We start from the raw sequence: 24,181 nt of genomic DNA, 5'->3' as shown, positions 1-24,181 counted from the left end.
CAGGTAGCCATGGATCACTTAACAGAAAGGCCCACAGGCTTTGCAGAATAGTGCTAACAATCTCCAGTTCCTTCCAATTGCTTTTTGGCAAAATTCAGTCTTTGTCTTTCTTAGGAGCTGTGGGGATATTTGCTGTTGTTCCTTTCTTCTGCTGTTGCTGTGATTTCACATTTATTAGTGTTTGATTTGTTTTGTTAAGTCATTAAGAACATCAGCCCAGAAAACACAAGCATCTCTGACTATGTTAGAACTGTTAAAATCACTCCAGTCTTATCCTGCCTCACTTTTCATGATATTCAAAATGTAACAACGCAGAAGGAGACATGTGTCAAATCAAACAAGCAAGCAAGCAATTACAAGCAAGTTTGCCATTGGCATTCATCTTCTATTTGTCTGAGGGGGAAAAAACCAAACAAACCCCATAATGAAACAACAACAAAAAGCACCAGTTTCTTCATGTCCAAGCTTTCAGAGGCGGTATATGTGGTGACCAGTTTTGGGTTGGTTTTTTTTTTTTCTTCTCTGTTGATAACTTTTCCTTAAAGATGCAGCACTGTAGGAATTACACACTTCGGGATGCACCACTTCCACAACAGAAGGATTTCTTGACATTACCTCCTTTATCACCTCGTGTTCTATATAATACATTTACAAAGAACCATCCATTGAGATCTAAATGGCTATTCTGCTCAAGCCCTGTAGTAAAGAATCAAAAGCTTAAAGCTATCACCCAAGGACTAAGGACATTAGTGCAGATGTTTGTGTTTGGCAGAGTCTATAGGCCATATTCTAACCTAACCTAATGAAACGTCTAGCTCTTCCCAAATGCAGCCATGGGCAGAAATGTTGATAGGTATTGGAAAATGAAATAATATCCCTATTCTGCCCTTATTCAGATAAATTGTCCACTGAAAAGATAAAGAAATGTAACTCAAAAGATCAGCACGCCAGCTCAGACTGTAAGTGACTGAATGGATCCATGACCACAATCACCTGAAGGTTGGTTCGTTGGTCCGTCAGTTGCTCAGTCGGTCAGACAGACAGACAGACAACTGTACTGAAGTGCAGGAACAGATCTGCGATTGCACTTACAAGTAGCCTGTAACATCCGGAGTGAAGGAACTCGTTTGCTGACCAACACCAAGGAATTTGGTATGTTGAAACAGAACCAGGTTCAAAATGTTGAATTGATTTTCAGGCACAAGGAAAACACAGAAAAAAACTTTTTGCCTTTTTAAGCACTATTTGCATGAAGTTGTCTAAATGAATGTTCCATCTGTCCTCTTTTGCACTTTCCTCTCCCCCTTCTGCATTTCCCTTTCTAGAGGAAACACTAGCTCTTCTTCACCAATTTGAAGGAGACTCTTTGCTTCCTACCCAGGCCTCTTAAAACAGCCTCCCAAGTCAGATGGGTTTGGGGAGATGAAAGACACGGGCACGGAAGTGGAAATAAAACCACGGCAGTTGGGCACGTGAGAGGAACTCCACATTAAGCCCTTCTTTCTGCCACTCTCGCCGCAGAGGAGAGGGAAGGCTACTGACAGTGACTTCCACTGGCACATGGAATAGTTTACTGTTTCAGGGCTTCTTCAATACTAAGCACACACCACCAGCTGCAGCGGTAGATGAGCAGCGAGAACGCTTGCGCTGCAAGGCTTTTAGTATCAGGGAGCAGCAAAAGTGGCTACCGCAGAGGGGAAGGTGAGCCAGGAAGGTGCCAGCAAAGCGGGCAGGGGCGGTATCATCGCTGACAAGAAATACAGCTCCACAGTGCCTAAACGAGAGCAGAGCAGGTCCAGCAGCAGTGACAAGGGCGAGCCCAGTGGCCACCAGGCACCCGCAGCAGTAAGGCAGGTCCGAGGTGAAAGTCAGCAGGCCAGGCGCAGTATAGTTCAGCAGAAAGACAAGGTCTCCTGCTTAAAGACAGCTCCTCAGGCACAGCAGAGAGGGCCCAGATGAAACTTCTCACAGCTTGGCTGTTTCTCAGCAGCCTGATCTGAAGTTAGCCAGCCTCACCACATCAGAGCTGGCCTGATGTGCAGGCAGGCAGCCAAACCGCTGAGGGCAGGGGGGAGACGTTGCAGAGCCTGTTGGTGTGCTCAAGACCCTCATATTTAGTCTTACCACTCAACTTGTCCTGGTGATCGCAAACAGCCGAGGGCCTAACCCAATCTGTTTGGATAGCGGGGCTCATTCTCCAGAATAGTGATGCTGATAGACTAGAAGAAACAATCAACAGAGGTAGGAAAAATGTTATCTGCTTCTTGGACTGCACTATTAGAAACAAGGATCCTCAACTCAAGAGTCTGACTGGAAGAAAAGTCAAATTCAGCAGATCAGCCAGCAACAGTGGGGAAAAAAAAGCACTATAAGCTTCCTCTGGCCGAAGGGGTATGACCTAGTCAGTCATGCTACTCTTGCGATTTCATGTTTGATTATTCAGTTATCACCATGATTTTCAAGAGTAAGGTTTACTTGCAGTTTTAGAGAGTTTATATTCTGTCCTGCCAGGATTGCAGTTGTTCTTAGATGGAATCCAAACCTATTTTTTTAGCACTCTCAGGGGATGTAAGAATAGCACGGGTTAATGCTGTAGATGGATGGGGATAGTGAGGTTTGGTCCTGGAACACTACTGGTGGCAACTGCTGAATTCAGCCCATGCACAACATCCCAAAGGAGTATATCCTAGAAATGAGACGAGACCGGTGAAATTCATCGGATGTCAGGTGTCAAGTAAGTTCCTTGCAGAACAGCCAGAGCAGTGTGAGGTATAGGTGGGAGGGGTTGAGATGAGAGTGTTCAGGACACTGCATGTTTGGAGTTTGGCAGAGGATGCAATGCCGGGAAGTGTACAAAGAACGTGTACTTGGTGGGAAATTGCTTACATGTTATTTCAATTTGCTGGCTTGGTTCAGCACGTAAGGTGTTTCTGGCAGTAAGCTGAAGAAAGAATTGGGTATCTTATGGGCAATATCCATGTAGGCTGAAAGTGAGAATGAAGATGCTGTGCCATGAAATGAAGTCAGCTTAGTGACTGAACGCGTGCAGAGAGTTACAGCCCAGAAACAGCATATTTAGTGTTTGCTGGGAGGTCAAAGGGTGGCGTGGGGGGTTGTTGTAGGTATGCCTGTTAATATGGGAACTGCACCGAGCACACAGGGGTTGTACGTGGGGTGTGTGAAAACAGTGTCTGATGGGGAACGAGCTGTACAGCTCGATGAGGATCAGAAGTGCTAAATGTGTATTTGGAGTCAAGACCCAAATTCCTGTATTTTGTATGCATGCTTCTTTTGAGTTGGGCTGGAACGCTGGGGGAATTCATAAAGAGAACAAGGAACAGAAATATACAAGTGGAACTCCTTGATTTTAACATGGGCAACTCTAGGTGAACACAGGGAGGGGACAAGTGGGAAAGGGGAGAGGTTCTATCAGACAGCTCCCCAAAAGGCCTGAGGAGCAGGGAGAGGGCTGCCTTGATGGCCCTGGCAGTGTTGCAGCACAGGATCTGGAGGTGTGTGGAACCTGCTTTAGAGGAACCTGCTTCAGCAGGGGCTTGGACAAGATGACCTCCAGAGGTCCCTTCAGACCCCAAACCACCCTGCAATTGTGAGTGGCCTGAGCGGTGCTTACAGTGGAAACAGCAAAAGGTCCTTCCGTATGTCCCCAGTGATCTAAAACCCGCCAGGATAAAAAAAAAAAATCCTTCCTGTGCCCACACCTTGGTCGTACCTAACCCAAGGCTGTGGATATCCACTGCCCTGTTATAGGCTGGGGTTTCCAGAGCCCTGGCTGGGCAGCGGGAGGTGACCGATTCGGCCTGCGGAGCCCTGGCTGGGCAGCGGGAGGGCCTGTGACCCATTCGGCCTGCAGAGCCGCGGGCGGGCGGGCAGCGGTACCCGCTGGGGCAGCCAGCCGGCACCCAGGGACAGGCGGCTCCTGGGCCAACCCCTGTGAGGCCCGGCCCTCGGCGGGCCCGGCAGCCCTCCCGCTCCGAGGGCAGGCACAGCGGGCTCGCTCCGTGCCGGTCGGCCGGGCGCCTGGGCGTCGCGGCCCTGAGGCCCGGGCGGAACCGGAGCGCCCGGCAGCCGTGGCGCAGGTCCCGGGATGGCCGCGGGCGGGGCGCGGCCCCGGAGGGAAGCGGCGCTCGCCATGACAGGGGCGCGCAGCCCGCGCCCGGCCGCTCGGCCCCGGAGGCCCCAAGCCAGGGGGGACACCCGACCCGCCGAGGGGGGGGGGGTGTGCCGGCCGCCGGCCACCGACCCCGCCCGCCCGGCGAGGCAGCGCCGGCCCGGCCGCCGTGCCGCCTGCGCTGAGGCGAGGCCACCGGCGTGCCGACCGCTCGCCCCCCCCGCCCCTCTCGGTCCCCTCAGGCGGCGCCGCGCCCAGGCCGAGGGCGGCCCCGGGCCCCGCTAGAGGGCGCTGCGCTCCCCCCCGCCCCGCGCCGCGGGATGGGCCCCCCGCTGCGGGGAGGGAAGCGGCCCGGGCGCGCATGCGCAGTGTCGGGCGCTAGACGGCAGCGGCGATGGCTCCGCAGTGACGGTTGGATCTAACGGTTGCTATTGACATTGCGGCGCGGATCGGGCGGCGGATCCTGCCCCGCGAGCGGCGCCCGCCCCGCGGCCGCGCAGGCAGGAGCCACCGGCCCCGCGGAGGAGGCCGCGGCGGCGGCGTGGTGATGCGGCCGCGCTGAGGCCCAGGTGCATCCGCCTCCCTCCCCCGCCGCCGGATCGGGCAGCGCGGCCCGGCCCGCCGCCGCCCTGAGCTGGCTTCGCGGTTCCTCCCTGCGGCCGCCGCCATGCCGGGCCGCCGCTGAGGCGCGGCCCGCCGCGGCCGAGGAAGCGCCCGCGCGGAGAGGAGCAGGGCCCGGGGGAGGGCGGCCCGGCATGGCCCGCAGCCTGGAGTAGCGCCGCCGCCTCCCTGCGCTGTGCGGCCGCGGGCGGGCCGAGGGCCGCCGCTCGGGAGCGAGGCCCCGCTGGAGGCGGAGGAGGAGCCAGCGCGGCCCCTCTGACAGGGCCCGCCGGGCCGCCGCGGCCTCCGCGCTGCCGCCGCCGCGCGGCTCCAGGTGGCCCCGGACCAAGGTGACACCCGGCCTGCCCCCGCCCCGGGGCCACCTGCCCCCTCGGCCGGCACGGACTCGGCGCCGCGCTTTCTTCTCACCCCGGAGCCGGCGGCGTGCGAGCGGCTGCGATGAACCCGGTGAATGCCACTGCTCTCTACGTTTCAGCGAGCCGCCTGGTGCTCAACTACGACCCTGGGGATCCCCAGTCCTTTACCGAGATTAACAAGCTCCTGCCCTACTTCAGGCAGTCCCCTCTCCTGCTGCGTTTGCGGTGAGGATCTTTCTTTTGTTCCCTGCACAATGAGCCTCCCCCCGGGGCGCCCCGCACGGCGCCGCGGCCGGCCCTGGGCCGCGCTGCCCCGCCACGGCGGGCCGCCCCCCCGCCCCGCCGGGCTCACGCCCCGCCGCACGCCGCGCAGCCCCCGCCGCCGCGGAGCCGCCGGGGGGCGGTGGGGCCCACGTGGGCGGGCGGCGGGGGGCGGCGGGCTGGCCCTGCCCGGCGGGGCGGGGGCGGCTGCGGCGGGGCTCACCGCCCCCGGCCGGGGGCGGCCCGCGCTGCTCGGGGGGGCGGCGGGGGGGCGGCGGAGCCCCGCAGCCCGGCCGGAAAATAATCCCGTGGGATTGCTGGGAGAGCGCGTTTTCCCCCAAACGCGGCGCTTTCTCACCCGCTTTATTTCCTGAAGGCTGTGGTAGTTATTAGTGGTTATTGGAATACCCTGTTATGGTGGTGTTAATTGCTTTTAAAAAGCGATGACTAAGAGCAAGCGTGGTAAAAGATCCTCAAAACAATATACAGAGCATAGAGGCAGGGAAAGGAGAACTTTTCCCTTCGCCCCCCACCCCCCCCCGCAATGTAAAGAGCAAAAAAGTAATTCAGATTGCAAACCAGGAATTTGAAGCACACAGAAACAATATTTGGATTTGTGTGTGTGGCAGATAATTGCCCTGTAAAAATAATTACCACAAAAAGCAAATAGGCTGAAAGTCTGCTAGGATTCTGCTAGGATTTCCCCACTCCACCCCCCCCCCCCACGCCCCCCCCCCCCCCCCCCCCCCCCCCCCCCAAAAAAAAAAGTATTCTGAGTTTTGTGGGCAAGGGCAGGCATCTGGAATTTCAGTATTGCAGCCTAGGGAACATTGGGAAGGAATTGCATTCTGCTGTGCTGATGAAGTGGGGGCACGTGTCTGTTCCTGGTAGGAAGCTCTGGAATAAACTGACAGCCTTTCTTGAACTTTCTTCTGGAGCCTTGGTCAGCATGAAAGCTTGGCTTTATAGAGTTAAAATATTTTATTTATTTACAGGATCAGGATTTCAACTGTTGAGGCTGCTAAGCTAGTGTTGGATGCTTCCTATCCTGTAGCTATTGGCTCCTCCCACTTAAAGTCAGAAAATAGAGATCTGTTTGTACTGGGGAGAGAGGGAGCCTGTTCCCAGGATCACTGCATCGTCATTTCCTGAAATAATTCGTCGAAGGTTTTTTTTTTTCCCCACGTAACCCTGATGTCAATATTGATGCACCTCTGGCGCTTGATCTCTTGCTTATTACCTTGGGCCCTGCTCATTCCAATCCCTAACTGCTTTTTTTTCCCATAAATCCTTCTTGCTTTTAGTCAATCAGCAGGCTGCTTTTTCCTAAAAATATGCTAATATTTTTCTGATTTAAAAAAAAATGATACTTACATAGGGGCTATGTGTTTCTAACTACTGTGCTATCTGGCCACTCTGCTTTGAGACTGGTCTTCTGAAATGTGTTCTTTGTTCTCATTGCCTTGACTTCTTCCCTTCTTGGCCTTTTGCAATCTTATTTTTACACTCTGTGCTATTGAATTCAACTATCTTTAATTTGTCCCTGCCCAAATTCCTGAGCTGTTTTCCTCCTCTTCAGCTTTTCTTGCTTGGCTTTTCTGTCACACACAGTTTGGTAGAGCAAACCACGCTTTTTAGTTTTTCTTCTATTGACTTGTGCCTCCATGGATATTCCTCCTTACAAACTTCTTGATTGTTCCACTTTCTCTCTTCACCCCTTATTTTATTTGAATTTTAAGGTTATTGTTTTGGCTTATATATATTTTTTTTTCTGCAGCAGCTAGCTTTCAGATAGCTGTAGCTGCTGTTTGTTTCAAATACTTTGTGAGCAGTTCCCCCGTATCAGCTCTCTGTGTCTTGGGCTCCTGTTTGCAGCGTGGTAGCATACCGAGGCCTCAGTAAAAACCAGGCTCTTTGCAAAGCCATACAATAAAATACGGTTTCTGCCCTGCAGAGTTAGTAAAGTGTCTGTCTTGAACCTGCAGGCAGTTAGTCATGGGAGTGTGGTCCTGCCCGCTACAAAACTGTCCGCTCTGGTGTTGACCAGCACTCATAAATCCTCAGCTCAAGACTGGTAAAGGCAAATCGACCTTCGTGTTTGCTTTTGTTTTCCTTTTCTCCCACTCCTGTCATGGGTGAATATTGGTGCCTCTTTCTCTCTTTGGCCTCCTGGCCTTGCTATGATATTTTAAAAATACTTCTTTTCTCTTGTATGTTTTAGTGCTAAGAGCTGTTACACTGTCTGCATATTTAAGGTTGTTTGAAGCCTGTCCAGCTGTCAAAACCTTTTTGGCTTCAGTGTTTTAAAAGGTAGAGTTTAAATGCTGAAATAAATATTGGTTTGTGAGATACTGTGATCACAAGTGTGAGTGCTATGACCACCCAAAACTTTACAGTGTACGTTCTTTGAAAATATTTAAAAGCTTTTCAGACGCTCGCTTCTTTCTACCCTGTTTGTCTGTTTAGACCATGAGATCCAAATAGTTGGGTTGGGGTTCGTGTATGTGGAAAGTTGCGTGTCTTTGCTTGCACAGAACTTAGTAGAATGCGGTCTTCACTGTAAATGTTTAACAGTCGTGCTTTGTTGGAGAAACGGTGCATGAATTATCAATAATGCATAAACCCCCTACACTTGGTTAAAGTCTCAAGTGTTGGACTTCTAGGACTTCCCTTGGGAAAATTACTCCGCAAATTAGTGCCCCTTATGTCATCAGGCTTTCTTAAGTATGTAATCTCTCTGAATGCTTTCTGTAATACTTTGTTATGCTGTAGGTATTAATTCCGCAGTCAAGATTGCCCCTTTAATTTGAGACAGTTGTTTTTAGAAGAAATCAGTGACAGCTACATAAATCAACTAACATAATTGTGCTTTCACTGTTTTCTCAATGCACTAGCCATAAGCCAGCTAATTTTCTTTTGGTCTGATAGTCTTTTAAACCAGCTCACATAGTAGGTGTGGCAGAAGATTTTGGACCCACGTTATTATGAAATTCTAATTAAAGCTCTGATTTTAGATTCAAACTGGCACACACAAAGTTCCATCAGTAGAAAGTCATAATGTAAACACAATATGCCGTTGTAAGTCAACTAAATCTGTTCTGGGTGGATTTGAGGTCTCTGTCTTGCCTAATGGGTTGTAAAGGTTAAATTATGTTGATGGTGCCACTGTGTATGTTTCTAGGATTTAAGTGTGATCGTGTGATAGTTTCCTAGATGGTGTTGTAGGTAATGCATCATCCTTTTACGGGGATGTATAAGATGGTATTTCCTAGAGCTTTTAAAACTTAAAAATAACTACTCTTGAGCATGCATTAGACAGAAGGTATGTGCCTTTTGTGTTTGAGGATGTGAAATCTGAGTTTTAGTCTCTGGACTGAAGTGATTATTACAGAATTGCGTGTTAATACCACACGTAATAGTTAGTAGAATTTATGCAACACATGTCTGTGTTCTAAAAGTACTGCCTATTGGGATAAAAATCTTCCTAAAAAGCGCTTTTCTCTGTTCCAGATACTACGTAGGTTACTGCAAGTCATTCAAAAGTTCAGTTGGCTTTTCAGCATTAACAGCCTTTTTTGAAATTTGGTTAAAATGCTTATAAGAGAGAGATTGCCAGTTAGATCGGCTCAGCTTTTTATCAGTGGAAAACTTCGTCCTGGAACCTCAGAGAGATATTTAAAAGATGTGTGAAAGATTGTTATTGCCAATTTAGAATGTGCAAGTCCTTGAAAGGTTGCCTGGCTTTAGGGTGTAACGCTTCACATTCCGCCAGGAACCCAACTGTAGCTTGTGCTGTAGAAATACAGGATAAGAATATAGTTCTTTCCCTAAACATCCTGTCATCTAAGTAAAGGGATGTGAGACAACATGGGGTTTAAGGGAGATTAAGGGGTGGGAAGGAACAAAGAAACAACATGACGGTACAGACTCATACCTTACACAGCCCCTGTCAAGTGTTTTGAGATAGCGCTTGTATGATTTTAGTTGGAGGGTTGAAGGCTAAATGATAAAGTAGCGTGGTGGAAGGAACTCCCAAGCATGAGTTACCAAAAATACAAAAAAGGAGTTGACTTTTTGTTTACCTATACAAAGATTAGTGTAGATGTGCTATTTCCATCCTGCTTTTGTGTAAAAGTATTAGCCTGTCTTTTGGAAAATGTATACTGTCACTATAAGGTGAGTCTTTTGGAACTCATTCTGCCAGCTAGGTTTGAAATTTCTCCGTAGTTGGTGGTATATTGAGTTGCATAAAATTTTCCATCTTTATGCCATCTTGTCTGTGTTGTTGGACTTCTGAAGGCTCCTCCTCTTCTTCCTTGCCCCTCACTGAGCTAATTCTCCGTTGCTTCCGCAGTTCTGACTGCTGCCCCTCGTAAGCCAGTGCATGGTGTGACCTCCTCTGGCCCCCTTGTCTCTAGCTCTTCGTGGTGGCTGTGTTATGGATCCCAAGTAGAGCTTCTTACTTTAGGCTGTACGTTGTCATTGGGAAATCATGTGAATTAGACCTGTACAGTTTCAATAAACTTTCCTACGAAAAGTTCTACAAGTATCTAAGGGGGGAAGCGCCACAAGCAAGTGGCGTGCAAGGCAATTACGGCTCTGGAGTAAGCAAAGTCTTTTTTTTTTTTTTTCCACTGGTGGTACTGAGGGTCTGAGGCATGCAGCAGTTACATGATGGCCTTTGGAGAAGAGAAGATCGTTGAGTGACATCTAAATAGATTGAAACTTTCTAGAAAATTCAACTTCTAGTCACAGAGATGGAAGAAGGCAGAAGAAACAAATTCCCGCTACTAATAAAACTTAATTATGTGCAAGGTACTGGATTTTCTGTTTGGGATGTGAGCCATGACTAAGTGAGCCTGGATATCTATAGTTTTAAAGTGAAAAAGCGTATTTAAGTGTTGTGATGGAAAAGTTTAGCCTAGAACTCTGGTTCCTTGCCTGTTCTCGCTAGGTTAAGGAGAGTGAAGGCCGATTCATGGTCTGTGCTGCCAGATCAGAGTTGCCTTTTATGTTTGAAAAGTGATCTGGATCAGTGCCTTTTTTAAGGTGTTTTTTCATTTACATTTTCTTACTTCCTCTGGTTTCAATGATGAAAAATACTGTCCAGCTATCACATATCGGTAGTTTTAAAAAGCATGTTGTTTTCTCCTTAAAAAATTACATGAATAGTTGCTGAAATACTTCTCAGTTTCTGAAGAATGTTCAAAATAACCAGAGTCTCTGAAACAGCCATTGGGGAGCATGAACAATGGGACTAAGTACTTATCAAATACCTTCTGCTGCTGGTATTCTTTTTCTTCATGTTTTGGAGATAAACAGCATGGGCAGCTGTCTATAAAACGTCCACTTGCACAGCTCTTGAATACACCAGTTTTTAGCCAAGACCATGGTGAATGATTTCTCTTCCTCTTAAAATCTCCTTACCTAAATTCCCTGTTTCCCTTTCCTGTTTTTAAATCCTGGGAGAATTGCTTTTTCAAGGTTGTCTGCATCACACTGCATACATTTCGATAACATAAATTTCTACCAGTTGAATTTAAATTGGTTTCTAAACTAAAAATACTCCTCTGTCTTAGAACAAAACTGAGGAGTAGGAAGAGCAGAACTGTGGTTTCCACCGTACCAGCTGCCTGATAGCGAGCTTTAGAAGAAGGTTGCAAAGTGAAGATTGCAATATTCTCTTCTGATGCGATTTGAGATGAGGGTGTATTTCTCATTGAAGCAGTGGGAGATGATGGACAGGTTCTGATGGTCATCTGAAGATACTGATTAAACTGATTGCATTTCAGAGTGTTTAAAGAAAAGTTAATGTGTTGCCAAGAGGCATCTTTATTGTGACAACTTAGTTGTCTGGGTCTATGGACATAGTGTGTTCAAACACAGGTTTCTTTGGTTTTGTTTTCTTACTATGTTATGATTTACAGATTAGGTTGACTGAATATGGAGTAAGCAGTTGCTGTATATTATGTTGGGAGTTCTTTGTGAGGCCAGAAAAGATTCTTTGCATCTAGTATATGACTTGAGAAATAATGCACATCACAACCTTTCTTGAGCACTGTGCTTTCCAGGTAGTAAGGATTTCCCTGCTCTTATGGTGGAAGTCACTCTGAAGTCCTTTGATGATGTAATTTATTATTCTCTGTCTTCTGAGCCTTGCAGCCATAGCACAGGGCTTGCCCCTTCTCCAGTGGCCTTGAAGAGCAGTTTACTTAAAGATTGCATGGTTAATTGTGATGGTGTAAGCATTTTTGTTTGGTGGGAAAGAAGTAGTTGTCACAAGTTTTTTGTTTGCTCAGAGAATGTGATCAACTTGATCTATAACTTCCAAAGCATGTTTTAACTCTTACGAGGGTGTGCATAGAAACATGTGAAATTAATCTTGTACCCATAGGAGAAATGTTAACTTTGGTATTTAAAACCTCATAAAGTACAGCAACGTTGACTTTTGGAAAACATCATTACATGAAAATTCTACATTGGATGGTGAAAAAGATGAATTTTTAAAAAACTTTTTAAAGTCTGTTCACGACAAAGTTTGAACTCAGCCCATCTAGTTTGTTAAAAGTATATTTAGAATTTTTCCAGTCAGTGATGTTGTAAACACTAAGGCTTTCAAACAGAAATATAAACAACAGAACATATTTATGTCAAAGTTATTATGCAAGGGGTGGAGCCAGAGAACAAAGCAGTCCCTTCTACAGTTTAAAAGCAATTTGTTGTCCTATTTCTGGGGTTTTTCCTTGAACTTTAGGTAAAGAGGTTGACTGTATTTCTCCAGATAATGCAGAAAAATAGTCTGACTGTAGTCTTATCGTGGTTAACTTGGGTTCCCATGATGTTCAGACAAAAATAGTGCAGGTTTTTTTTTCCAAAGGGTTATACAATCATTGCTTCTTTAGTCACAACCATCCCTGTATGAGGGTAATAACTTCTGTAGCTAATTTTTCATAGTCGTTTGTTGATGGAGAATGCTGAGAAATACTCAGCAGCCGACAGAGTGTTTTCTCTGATAAAATTTTGAAAAAAAAAAATGCTTTTAATGCTTTTTTAGTGTGTGTCCCCTCATGTTTCCATTTCACCTGATGAGGAATCTGTCAATGCTTGTCTTTGGACAAATTCTAGTGGCACTTTTGTTGTAGTTGTGGTGATCTATAAAAGCAAGGTGGTATTTTCAGGAAGAAATACTATCATTTAGTTTACAGGTAAACTTACTGTTTCAGGGCTGAAAGAGGTTTGTCTGCTGAAAGTCTTGGACAGTTTTTTTCTGAGTCTAGTTTTTGGCTGAATAAAACTATTTCTGTCTACAAAACGTCTCACAAAAAGCATTAAATGTTAAGTACATTTATAGTGTTGTCATTGTGAACTCCTCTTAGTTACAATTTGTGTTTTGTAGATAGCAGGTTCAAAATTTTGGGCTAGTAACATTGCAAATATCTTGCGTCTTCCTGCCTCTAAACCAAGAGCGTGGCCGCTACAGATGCTGATGTATTTTCTGAACGCCAGAAGGTGGGTGTGGGATATCTGGGTGATAGGCAGCACCTCAGCCAGGTGATGTGGCGGGTTTCTGGATGATGAGAACGGTTGCCAAACATTTTTCTAACTGGGACAGTTTGTCAGGGCAGGGGTAGGACAAACCTTCATCTGGTGAATCTGCCTCGACTTCAGTGCAGTGTTTGTGAAATGTGTCAGCTAGACCGTGGCTCAACCCACCCTCTTGAGTGTACGGCTTGGAAGGGCTTTGTGGTAGGGCTTGAGATCCGTGGAAGGCGACTTTCCACAGAATGACAGAACGGTTTGTGTTGGCAGGGACCTTAAAGATCATCTAGTTGATCTAGTTGCACCCCCCTGCCACGGGCAGGGACACCTTCCACCAGCCCAGGGTGCTGCTCCAAGCCCCATCCAGCCTGGCCCTGAGCACTTCACCCCTTCACTGTTGTCTTGTCCTTGGCAAACCTCTCTTGAAGTTTCTGTGGTTTTGAATGTATTTAGTTATCTTCATTTCTAGTAAGCATCCAGATCTGTCACCCATATAAAACAGATCTTACACATTTGTTTTATTTTTTCTGCAGATGGCTAACAGACCTTTTCACTACTTATCATATGCCTGCCTGTCTATCATCAAATAGTTTTGCAAATAGTGCTTTTAGGGTTTTTTTTTTACCAAACTCTGAAAATGCTACTGCTTTTATGATGGCATTTTTCTTTTGCATGTTTTGCTCTGAAACCTCATACAGCTACAGTCAGATTATTCTAAAGTGGGATCTAGCTGATAATTTGTCAGATGCAGAGATGCTGTGTGGGGTTGAAGGAGGGAGCAGTGCAGGGAGTTGCAGAGGCTGCTTCAGCTGAAGTGCTTGAGCTGCTGGTAGATGGATAGCTGAGCTCCAAAAAGCCTGTCAAGTGGCATCGCCAGCCGGTGAGAGCTAGCTCCCATCCTTCAGGAGGGGTTAACTCTGAAGCTTGAATGTAGCAGTTTATTAGAGCTTGCTACCTATTGCTAATTATTTTAGTAGAAATGATCAGATAATGTTTAATCCTTAAGTGACAATTCTGAAAGTGTAGCGGTCCAACTGCTAAATTTCCAGCTTCTGTTATTACTTTGATGTGCTTGCCGTATATTAATTTTAAGCGTAATGCAGAAGTATATGTGTGCCTCATTTGATTATAGGTTCCTGTTCTTTAAAACTTGCTAGATTGACAGAGCTGCAGAATTTCTGTTTGACTAATCCAAAGTTCACAGAAGCTTTTTGTAATCTTGGTTTAAAAATGAAGTCATGGTCATTGTAACGTTTGATGTTAACAGGTTAACTGGTGCAGGTGAGCTGCCTTCTTACCTTCCTTCTTTCCATCTTATCCCCTTCTTCACAGATGCCAGTCGTACTTGCACTGTGTAGCAGATAACACCGCCTCAGTAGGTGGAGAGGGAAAGGAGTAGAGGGCTGGGCTGCTGAGCTTTCCGCGTGCTTCCTGCACCCCACGAAACAAGGGTGATTTCTGGTGACACGAATGCAGTCAAGGATTAAAGACTGTTTTGGCAGACAAATGCAGATTACCCCCGGTGATACATTTATTTATACTTGTAAAAAAATTGGACGTAATTTTTTCTAGTTTACTTCATCAAGATTTAATTTAGTAATAAATAAATAATAAACAACATCCTTAGGACTTTTCAGTTGTTGAAAAAGGCAGTATGTTATGTTTCAGTAGCTTTTGCAAGGGCGCTAAAGTAGTTACGTGTGTTTAGCCCCTTTTCTGGGGCATTATATTTCTGCCTTTGCTGAGGATAGATGAGAGTGGAAGGAGGTGGCCTGTTTCAATTCAAGTCTGTCTGAGTGAATTTCATCCATTTGGAGCACATTTGCTGCATATATACACCTAACAATTGCTTTGATTCCCAATTCTTCTCCTCCCTTTGGTCTGTGAGATATGATTTGCAGATGCTTCCCCTCTTCCTGCAGCTGTGAAGTAATGCTCATTAAGGAACGCAATAGGAAGTATTCCTTGTGGTTTCAATGACCTCCCTCCTGGTAGCAGCCTTTCCAGGACAGCTGTGATATTTTGTAAATAATATATTAAAAGTATTTCCTCTGTATATTCTGCATAATTGTAAGTGCTCATATTAATGTAGATGTTTAGTCAACGTTTCTGCAAGCAGGATAGTTAAGAGCTGATGTTGTTAAGGGAAGGCCTGTCATTGGAGGCTTGGTAAGAATCTAATTTTGCTTTTGGTATATTAATACACCTCTTGCAAAAGAGGGTGAGAAGAGATGAGACAAAAGTTTAGTTATACCAAGCTCTTCAGGGTAGTAAAAATGAAAGCCTGCGTTGAGTAATTGTGGCAAGATCTTATGGAGATGAATGACTGTGCCATAAAATGACAAATTAAATTTAGCTTAGATAAATATTAAATTATAAACATGCAAAACATATTAACTTCTCAGAGCCCACCATTTTTATATCTTGCAGATCTATGTACACTTGTAAATTTATAGAAAGGGGTAGCTCTGATGGCTGCCAGCCAAGAGTGAGATCTCAGCCTCGCAGTAGAAAACTCTATGAGGATGTCAGCTCAGTGCTGAGTATCAACCAAAAAAAGAAAAGCAAATGCTAAAAATCAGCACTGGAATAGAGAATAAAGTGGAGAACTTTATTATGGCAGTGTATGAAGCTGTAATTCACCTGTATCTTATGTTGTTGCAGTTGTGGTCCCCCTATCTTTAAAAAAAAACCACGCACACTGTGGAAGAGTTAGGAGAACGGTGATCCAATGTAAGGAACAACTTCTGTACAGTCTGGAACAGGGACAACTTGGAGGGTTACGTGGTAGATGTCTGTAAAACCACAAGCAGTGTGGAAGAGGGGGATAGGGATTGACTTGCCTCATCCAATGCAAGATCCAGAAATTGCCAAGTGGAACTAGTAAGAGTCATGTTTGAAACAAAAAGCTCATTCTCAGCACAGTGGAGGGCAGACCAGGGCCCTCCTTGTCAAAGCCTGCGGTGGTTACATTTGAAATAGTTAAAGGGGAGAGGAGGCAACCCTAAGGAGAGAAGGGTTACTGAGTACGTGGAAACCCCATCTGTTAAATGGTTAACCCATAATGGTTAAAAGCTGGGCAAGTACTAAGATTTTGCTTTCCGATTTCTTGCTCCGTGCTGTAAGCATCTGCTTCTGGCCCCCACTGGAATGGGCTGCTGGGCTAGATGGGTCTGTGGTCTGACTCGGTACGGTTATTCTTAGGAGGTTGAGGGTGGGCTAGAAAACATCTCTGAATCCTGCCCAGCTTTATTTTCACGGTTCGTAATCTTAATCTGGGAAGATCTTGTAATTTGTAGCATTAAAGGAGCATTGGAGCGTTGTGCCTGGGGAGCCTGTACCATCCAGCAGTTTGGAACATCCCAGAGGTACCTCCAGATTCTGGGTAGCAGCTCCGCTCTTGTCTTCCTGGGACATGTTACTGGCTTGATACCATCCCCTGAGTTTTAAAATTAAGGAAACTTAATTTTGTGTCAATTTGCATCTCATGGTTGACTTTTTTTAGCTTAACAATACTAAAGCTGAAGAGAGTGATAGGTGCCACAGAATCCATACGAGAGAGCAGCTTTGACTGAAGAATGAATATTCAATGAGAGATGAGCTCAAGCTGAAAATATTCCCCCAGCTCAGGCATTTCTGATGTCTCTCCCATGTAGGTTGCCTGGCATTTACTGAGAGTAGAACTCGCTCTGTTCTTCCCTTCAGTGAGAGCATGTGAAGTGTTTTGTCTGTCCGTCTGTTTTTTTCCTCAAAGCTTCAGGAAAATACAAATTTTTCGGTATCTTTTTTAGCATTTGTACCCATTCAACAGTTGCAGCCAGAATTATTTTGGGAGAAATAAAATGTGCAGTTGGTGATGACTTTTTTAAAAAAAAAAATCTAAAAAAAAGTTAATTTGGTACAATGTTTATTTGATTCCATCTCTGAAGTATTTTAGTGCTTCATAATCTGTAAAGCACTGATCATCAGAACTCGTATTTATCATCCTAAGTAGCAAAAGGGAGGCTAAAGATGGCACGAGGAGCACACCCAACAGCTTTGTTTCATTGGGAATTAATGGTGGTGGGCTTTTGGTTCTGGGTTTTGGTTTTGGTTTGCTGTGGGTGTGTGTAGTTGTGCGATGGCTTCTGAAGTCTCAAAGCATTAACCGACCGAGCGTTAGGGGTGTTTGCCTCCTGCATTGGCCAGGACAGGGCTTTCTGCTTGTCCTGCTGGAAAGACTCCAAGGATCCAGAAGGGACAGACAGTTGTTTGTGAACTCTTTCTGCTGAAGGATGTGACTTCTGAGACTAGCTGATGTGATTTCAGGCTTGCTTTTTGTTTTTCCCCAGGGGGAGCTAGGGACTCTTCTCAGAAAATCAAATTCAGTCGTAGGACTATGGTGGACATCTCTGCCTGCACTGCTCTTTATCTAATGTCATTCAAAGGGAACTTTAAAAAAAAAAAAAAATTCCACTGCAGCTTGGATTGTGTGACTTCATGTTCCATCTGTTGGCCTTAAATCTTCACTGTTAAAATTGAAGAGTGTTTTGCTGCTGCCTTCTCACGGTGATCTTGTGGAGTCACTTCTCCTCAAGTCAGCCCTTCCTCAGTAGATCAGCAAAGAAAAGTTGAACACCTGGGCTCTGATCGTGAAGTGCATTTCCCTTCTGGTGTTGCTGTAATTGTGCTTTGAACCTTCCTCTGTTCTACAGCTTCTCCTGTAACGACAGCTCTCATTTGACATTGTGTAGAAGTATGCCACCTCCCAGCTTTCTAAATAATTGTATTTTCTCTCAATTTCCGAAGAAAATACTATGAAACGATCACTTCAGCACTGCCTCTTGTTATTTGTTGCTCAAAACCCAGTTTACATTAAGCCACTTTTACTGAGAGGCAGCTCAGGTGGAAGGCTGGAGCAGCCCTTTCCCAAAGAGGTACCAGGGAATTCAGATTTCAAAGGGAAAATGAGATAGTCTGCTCACCGACGGAATTCAGGAGAGTTGCGGAGAATTACTGTGCAAATACAAATTTCCTATTTAAACAGGCACACAAAAGCTGAATTTTCAAAAGCGGTTTGTGGAAAGCACGGAGGGTTAGGTTAGGAAGGGGGTGGAACACTGGCAGAAGCTGCAGAGTTTCAGGTTTGTAATTTGAAGGGCTGCTACAGCCAAGGGTTAGTACAGTATGTCTGGCTCTTCTCCCTGAGGGCTTGGATCCTCGGCTAAAGTACTAGAGGGTAGGAAAGTTGGGTTTCATTCCTTAGCTGACCATCAACTCAGCTAGGTCCAGTTAATGATGTCCCTTCAAAGTGCTAGATTAAAATCTCCTTGGCAAGTGAGTGATGAGAGAAAATATCCTTATATCTGATAACATTTTTAAAATCTTGGACTGTGTTAATGTATGCACTTTGCTTTCTCTTCCCAAATTGTTTAATTTTATTCGTTTGTTCATAGCAGTATGTTTTCACTTTGGGAAAATCTGGGTGAGAATTCTCTGATGGCTGTAATGCATTCAGCAAGGCTTTTTGTGGGGAGAAGGGTCTGATCAAAGCTGAAAGTCTGTTGCAGGGAGAGGAGGGCAAACCTCTTGCAGCAGGTGACTATAGGTACTCTGGAATTTAATTTAGGTGTTAGAGTATCTCTCTGGCCTAGAGCTGGCTAGAAGTAGCAAAGCAATACTGTCATTTTCTGGGTATAGTTGCTAGTTGGAGTGTTTCTATACAGAATTTTAGTTACATCTCTTCTTTCATCCTTTTATCCTTACGTGTTATTTGGTTTGTTCTTAAGGAAAAACAGAAACATTCTTGCAGTTTTTTACAGTTTCAGAGATCTGGAGACATAACCTTGCATACTGTCAGTACTGGGTGTCTGAAACGGTGCTGTCAGGTGTGTTGATTCCTTCCGCAGCTGATTTTTATTAGGTTTTTTTATTCTTAACAGTAAGATGTCAGAGAAAATCCTTTCTTCTGACTTCTTTGCTCCAGCCCAGAACGTGAGCTGTTGTTGACATTTTAAAGTATTTAAGATCGTGACTATGACAGTACCACTATTTTAAGTTTTATTTCACTGATTTGTGTCCTTGAATTGGAAAACCGGGACTCAGCGCTTCCCAGGTTATGTTAATAGTCGCCTTGTTGCACCTTCTGGTTTGGCACAAGAGTGATCTATTAGAGAGCAATATAGTATTTTCTTCCCCCCCCCCCCCCCCCCCCCTTTTTATTCAAATATATTACTAGGGGGTTTTATTTGGTGTTTATAAGAGTTAATGGGATCCATTTAACTGTTCTTGTTGCTTGCAAAGTTAAAAACTTGGTGCTTTTTTCATAGCATTGACTGTCACAAAGCTGGGCTGTATTTTTAGTCCCAGCTAAATGAAAAGTAAAACAAAGTCTGCTGTGTCTTCTTTGCTTTTGGGGGTTGATATTTCATCTTTTTTACATTCCTTTTAGAGTTTCCCTCTGCTCTGTTGCCATTTGTTTTCACCAATGTCATTAAGATCTCTGCAGTAGCTCTTCATGGGAGTTTGTTGTTGCACTTCTGGTAAATTCATAGAAATCTTGTGTGTTTTGTAAGTTCCAATGAGAGAAACTGCTGAGGGGGGACGAGGGGATTGGTAGTGTGTTAGTTGAGAGTGTTTCTAAAGGCTGCAGCAGCACGACATGTTATGGTGTGGTGGTTTTCTTCTAAGTGTTTTTTAACGTTGTATTAAAACTAGATAAAGCAGCTGTGAAAATTTTTACAGGCTGTTGTTTAGATGTCAGTTTTCTGGTGACTTGCTTTTCAGGCAATGTTTCTGATAGTACAAAAAAGAAATATCGTTCCGTACTATCCTGCAAACCTTCCTTGAGTCCATCATAATCTTTCTCTTTCTCTTTTCCTTAGGAAATTTGCTACAAGACCCTATTGCTCCTACCAACTCCACATGTCAGCATTATGTCTGCAAAACTTGTAAAGGCAAGAAGATGATGATGAAACCGTCATGTAGCTGGTGCAAGGACTATGAACAGTTTGAGGAGAATAAGCAACTAAGCATCTTAGTGAACTGCTATAAGAAACTCTGCGAATACATAACGCAGACTCCACTGGCACGAGATATTATCCAGGCAGTTGATTGTTCTGCAGATCTTTTGGCTTTGCTTAAAGATGGATCACCACTCCATGAAGAGACAGAAAAATCTTCTGATACAGCCTTGGCTTTGTGTTTGACACATTCCCCAGTACCTTCAACCTCAGAACTCACAACTGATCCTCCAGCTAGTTTTACATCAATCCCTGAAAGCACACACAACATTGATCTTAGAGGTTCTGTTATCAACGGGTTGCCCAATTGTAATGGGCTTTCAGTAGATAAACTTGGAGTGAATATTCCTTCTCCTGAACACGCAAACACGATCGATGTCTGCAGCACTGGAGAGTATATAAAAACTGAAGATCTCTCTAGCAGCTTGCAGCCTGTGTGTGACACAGTTTCTACTAGTGACTTGTGTACGACAGGCATTGACATCTGCAGTTTCAGTGAAGATATAAAACCAGGTGGCTCGCTCCTCCTCAGCGTCGAGGAGGTTCTCCGGAGCTTAGAGACCGTTTCAAATACTGAAGTCTGTGATTCTAATTTGCAGCCCACCTTGGAAGCAAACATGACTAACGGCCCTTTCCTGCAGCTTTCTCCCCCACCTCTTAGCCATAACATTTTCATGTCCACAGATGCTTCTCCTCACGGAATCTCCTGTACAGCGGCGACGCCCAAGGTAGTTAAATTAAACAGAAAGCGGTCTCGATCAGAAAGCGACAGCGAGAAGGTGCAACCTCTACCCATTTCCAGCATCATCTGTGGCCCAACACTGGGGGCATCGGCTCCTGTAACAGTGAAACAGGAAAACAAAATGTCTTTGCAGCCTATTGCAACTGTACCTAATGGAGGCACTACTCCCAAAATAAGTAAAACTGTGCTCCTGTCTAACAAAAGCATGAAAAAGAATTTAGAACATGCCCCTAAGAAATCTCACCCAAAAGCCAAACCAGGGGTGCTGAAAACAAAAGACAAAGCAAAGGAGAAAGTTCCTAGCAGTAATGTTATGCCAGGAAGCCCAACAAAAACTGTGTATAAAAAGCCACAAGAAAAGAAAGGGTGTAAATGTGGTCGTGCCACCCAAAATCCAAGTGTTCTTACATGCCGTGGCCAACGCTGCCCTTGCTATTCTAACCGCAAAGCCTGCCTTGACTGCATATGCCGTGGCTGCCAAAACTCATACATGGCTAATGGGGAGAAGAAGCTGGAGGCATTTGCAGTGCCAGAAAAGGCCTTGGAGCAGACTAGGCTTACTTTGGGCATTAATGTGACAAGCATTGCGGTGCGCAATGCCAGCACAAGCACCAGTGTAATCAATGTGACAGGGTCACCAGTAACTACGTTTTTAGCTGCCAGTACACACGATGATAAAAGTTTGGATGAAGCTATAGACATGAGATACGACTGTTGAGTCTTTCTTTCTTTTCCCTGCCGTCAGTAGGGGAACTGCTACAGTTCTAAGGCAGCTATGGTTCTGTTTAACTTGCTGGAGCTCCTGCGTTTAGATCACTTGTATCAAGTGTTTTTCATTGCTATGTTATGTGTATTAGTGTCTGGGAAATAGTTGCAGATAATGGAGGAGTTACCCTAAAACTGTTTTTAGTTCTTACAGCACCTCATAGTTTGAGATCAATTGCTGATGTAAATGATTTTATCACAAGATCTTTGGCAAGGAGTATGTTAACCTCATTGTACCTCATCATGCTTTGTGCTCAGTCAAAGCTTCTGCTTAAACGTAGAAAAGTGGTATCTAGTTAGTCCATCTAAACTGTGCTACATCCTGGTGTAGAAAAATAATTATCGATTAGTTACAGTCACCGTTGCTAGAAAATAACCTAAAATTTCCTGTAGGAAATGCAGCATCGAGCTGGAGAAGGCACTCTGAAAAGGGTAAGTAATCTCCAATGGTGAGAATTAGTAATCTATGCTATGGAACAGTTTAAAAAAAAAAAAAAAAAGATTAGTAAATATATTGAAAAAGCTGATAGCCCAAAAAGCAGCTCAGTCCCCAGCAAGGGTCAGGATGATCAGTTGGTTGGGTGTGAACGGCTGACTCGGGTGCATCATCCCCGTTAACAATTTCATTCTTTTTTTTTTTTTTCCCTTGACAATTCCACAGGTCGTGTTCCTGCTCAGTTATGCCCTCTGTGCCCGCTCCCTTTGTGTGGCATGTTACTGAGTTATTTTGGCTGGGGTGAGAAAATTACTTGTATGCAAAGAAGCCTCAAGTTTTATTAACACCATTCTCTCCTCCCTCCAACCTTTTTTTTTTTTTTTTTTTTTGGGGGGGGGGGGGGGGTGCGGGGAGTTCCTGCTGATTTCACTGTTGTTCCTTCTAGAAAAGGTAGGGGGTGGCGGGGGAGTGGTTATGGGTTATGGGAAGACTCCTTGGCTGATTCCCCCGAGGCCGCTGCCAGTCAGTGCCTGGGATACATGGAGACCTCCCCAGCAGCTACCACCATGGGGGTGGTTGGTTTGTTTGTTTGTTGAGTCTGTGCCACCGCAGGCCTGGGACCCACCCCCCGTGAGGGCAGTTCTTCACTGACGGGCATCTTCCAGCTGGGACCGAGGGCTTGGTGCGCTCTGGGGTCACATGCTTTGGATGTTTGATAGGCAGAATAAGCTGTGTAACTCGCTTCACCCAGAATCTATCTCAATTTTTGCTAATATGTTGAAAATAGCTTTCGAAGGTCAGTGCTTTTCAACCTGGGCTGAAAGGCTCTAAAATGGAAAAAAAAAAAACCCCAAAGTTGTCAAAGGGCTTACCTCAGAAAGTGTTAAAATGAAAGCGCCTTCGTAGGAATTCAGCTTTATGCAGAAATGGTTTATTTCGGTGTAATCCCTAAATAAGAGTACAAGCGGAATAATTGTGTCTTGCATTTAGGGCTTCATTGGCAGCCTAAAAAAAGTCAGATTACTTTGTGAAAGCAGAAATTTCTCCTCTTTGAATGATACAGCACAAATGAAACATGGGCTGACTAGAACACAAAACATTACCTTCTAATTTAAAAGGCAATTCCTGTTTCAACAGCATGTTAAATAGTATGTGAATTTTTTTGAGTTACTTTACTGCTTCCATCTCTCCTCTTATTCACCCAGTGACCCCGCAGCGCTTTCCAACCCGGCGTTAGGTGTATTTTGATTTAGCACAAAGCATGTACAATGATGGTTCCTCACCTAAGAAATAAGCAAAAACCTTTGGACACAAATGACACCTCCTTTTGTTTTGTAGTGTACCATGGTGTCATTTTCTGTGAATGTGGTCAGATCTTTTTGTTGGTTTTGGTTTGTTTCTCCCCCCGTCTTTTTTGTGGGGTGGGTAGGGTGGGGGGTTAAAGCCATAGGAAGAAAAATGTGATGTACGTGTCCAGTCTGTACTTTTTTGTTTTTGTTTTGCAAGAAGAGTTGAAAAATATTTTTGATAATGAGTAAATGGTGGAAAATGCTTCTTAGTATTCTTGTCTTTATTTGCCAACCCAAGTACCTAAGATCTGTGGTTTTTAGCCCTCATGAGATTTAATGATGTCCTATTAAAATGTATTTAGTTAAACTTGTATGTGATTTTTGTGTTGACCCAGAAGGATCCTACCATTTTCTGATTTGGTGGTTTGATAGTAACCTACTAATGTAAATCTGTTTATTAGTCCACTACGTGTAAGAAAAGTAGCCAAACCAGAGTCTGACTTAAGGGGAGTAAACTGCACAGCATGGGTTGTTTCTGAATGCTTTTGCAGAGCTGTTAAGTTTTGCTGAGATTGTTGATGGTACATTTATTAGGACTTTCATTAAATTAAATACATAGTACCTTTGGTCCAGAAATGTGGGAGTACTTGGAATCTTTACTATCTCACTGCTGCATTAAATATGGTACCAGAAGTTGGAGAATTTAGGTCAAGTGTGTTTTGGAACCGTCAACAGGAGAGACCTGATCGTTAATGTAAAATTGCAAATGGTAGATTCAGGTTGTTTCTAAAACATTTCCTTTTATGCTGCCACGTTCTTGAAATGTATATTAAAATTCAAATTGATTTAATAAATGTTAGTTTTCTAATTCTATTTTGCAACTGCTAAGGGCATCAGTGTGGCATATGTCAAACTTACTGTCTAAATACTACTTAGTCCGTTGATGACTAATTCTGTAATTGTTTAAATTAGGGTTGGCTTGGTTTGGTTTTCTTCACCTCCTGGCTAGTTGTTCTTGAATAAGCTGAGCAATGGAAAGGAT

General features: G+C 44.8%; 1 protein-coding gene across 1 annotated transcript; it reads left to right on the top strand.

Moving 5' to 3' along the window:
• Positions 1-4,483: 4,483 nt before the first annotated feature.
• On the top strand, positions 4,484-23,401 carry MSL2 (MSL complex subunit 2). Its single transcript, XM_027791976.2, is given in 3 exon segments — positions 4,484-5,311; positions 5,313-5,331; positions 19,770-23,401. Coding segments are annotated over 3 exon segments (1,740 nt in total). The 5' UTR covers positions 4,484-5,188; the 3' UTR covers positions 21,368-23,401.
• Positions 23,402-24,181: the final 780 nt, after the last annotated feature.

The sequence above is a fragment of the Falco peregrinus genome, chromosome 12 (assembly GCF_023634155.1).
Source record: "Falco peregrinus isolate bFalPer1 chromosome 12, bFalPer1.pri, whole genome shotgun sequence".
Classification (NCBI taxonomy): domain Eukaryota; kingdom Metazoa; phylum Chordata; class Aves; order Falconiformes; family Falconidae; genus Falco; species Falco peregrinus.
This window is presented reverse-complemented; position numbering and strand designations above follow the sequence as displayed.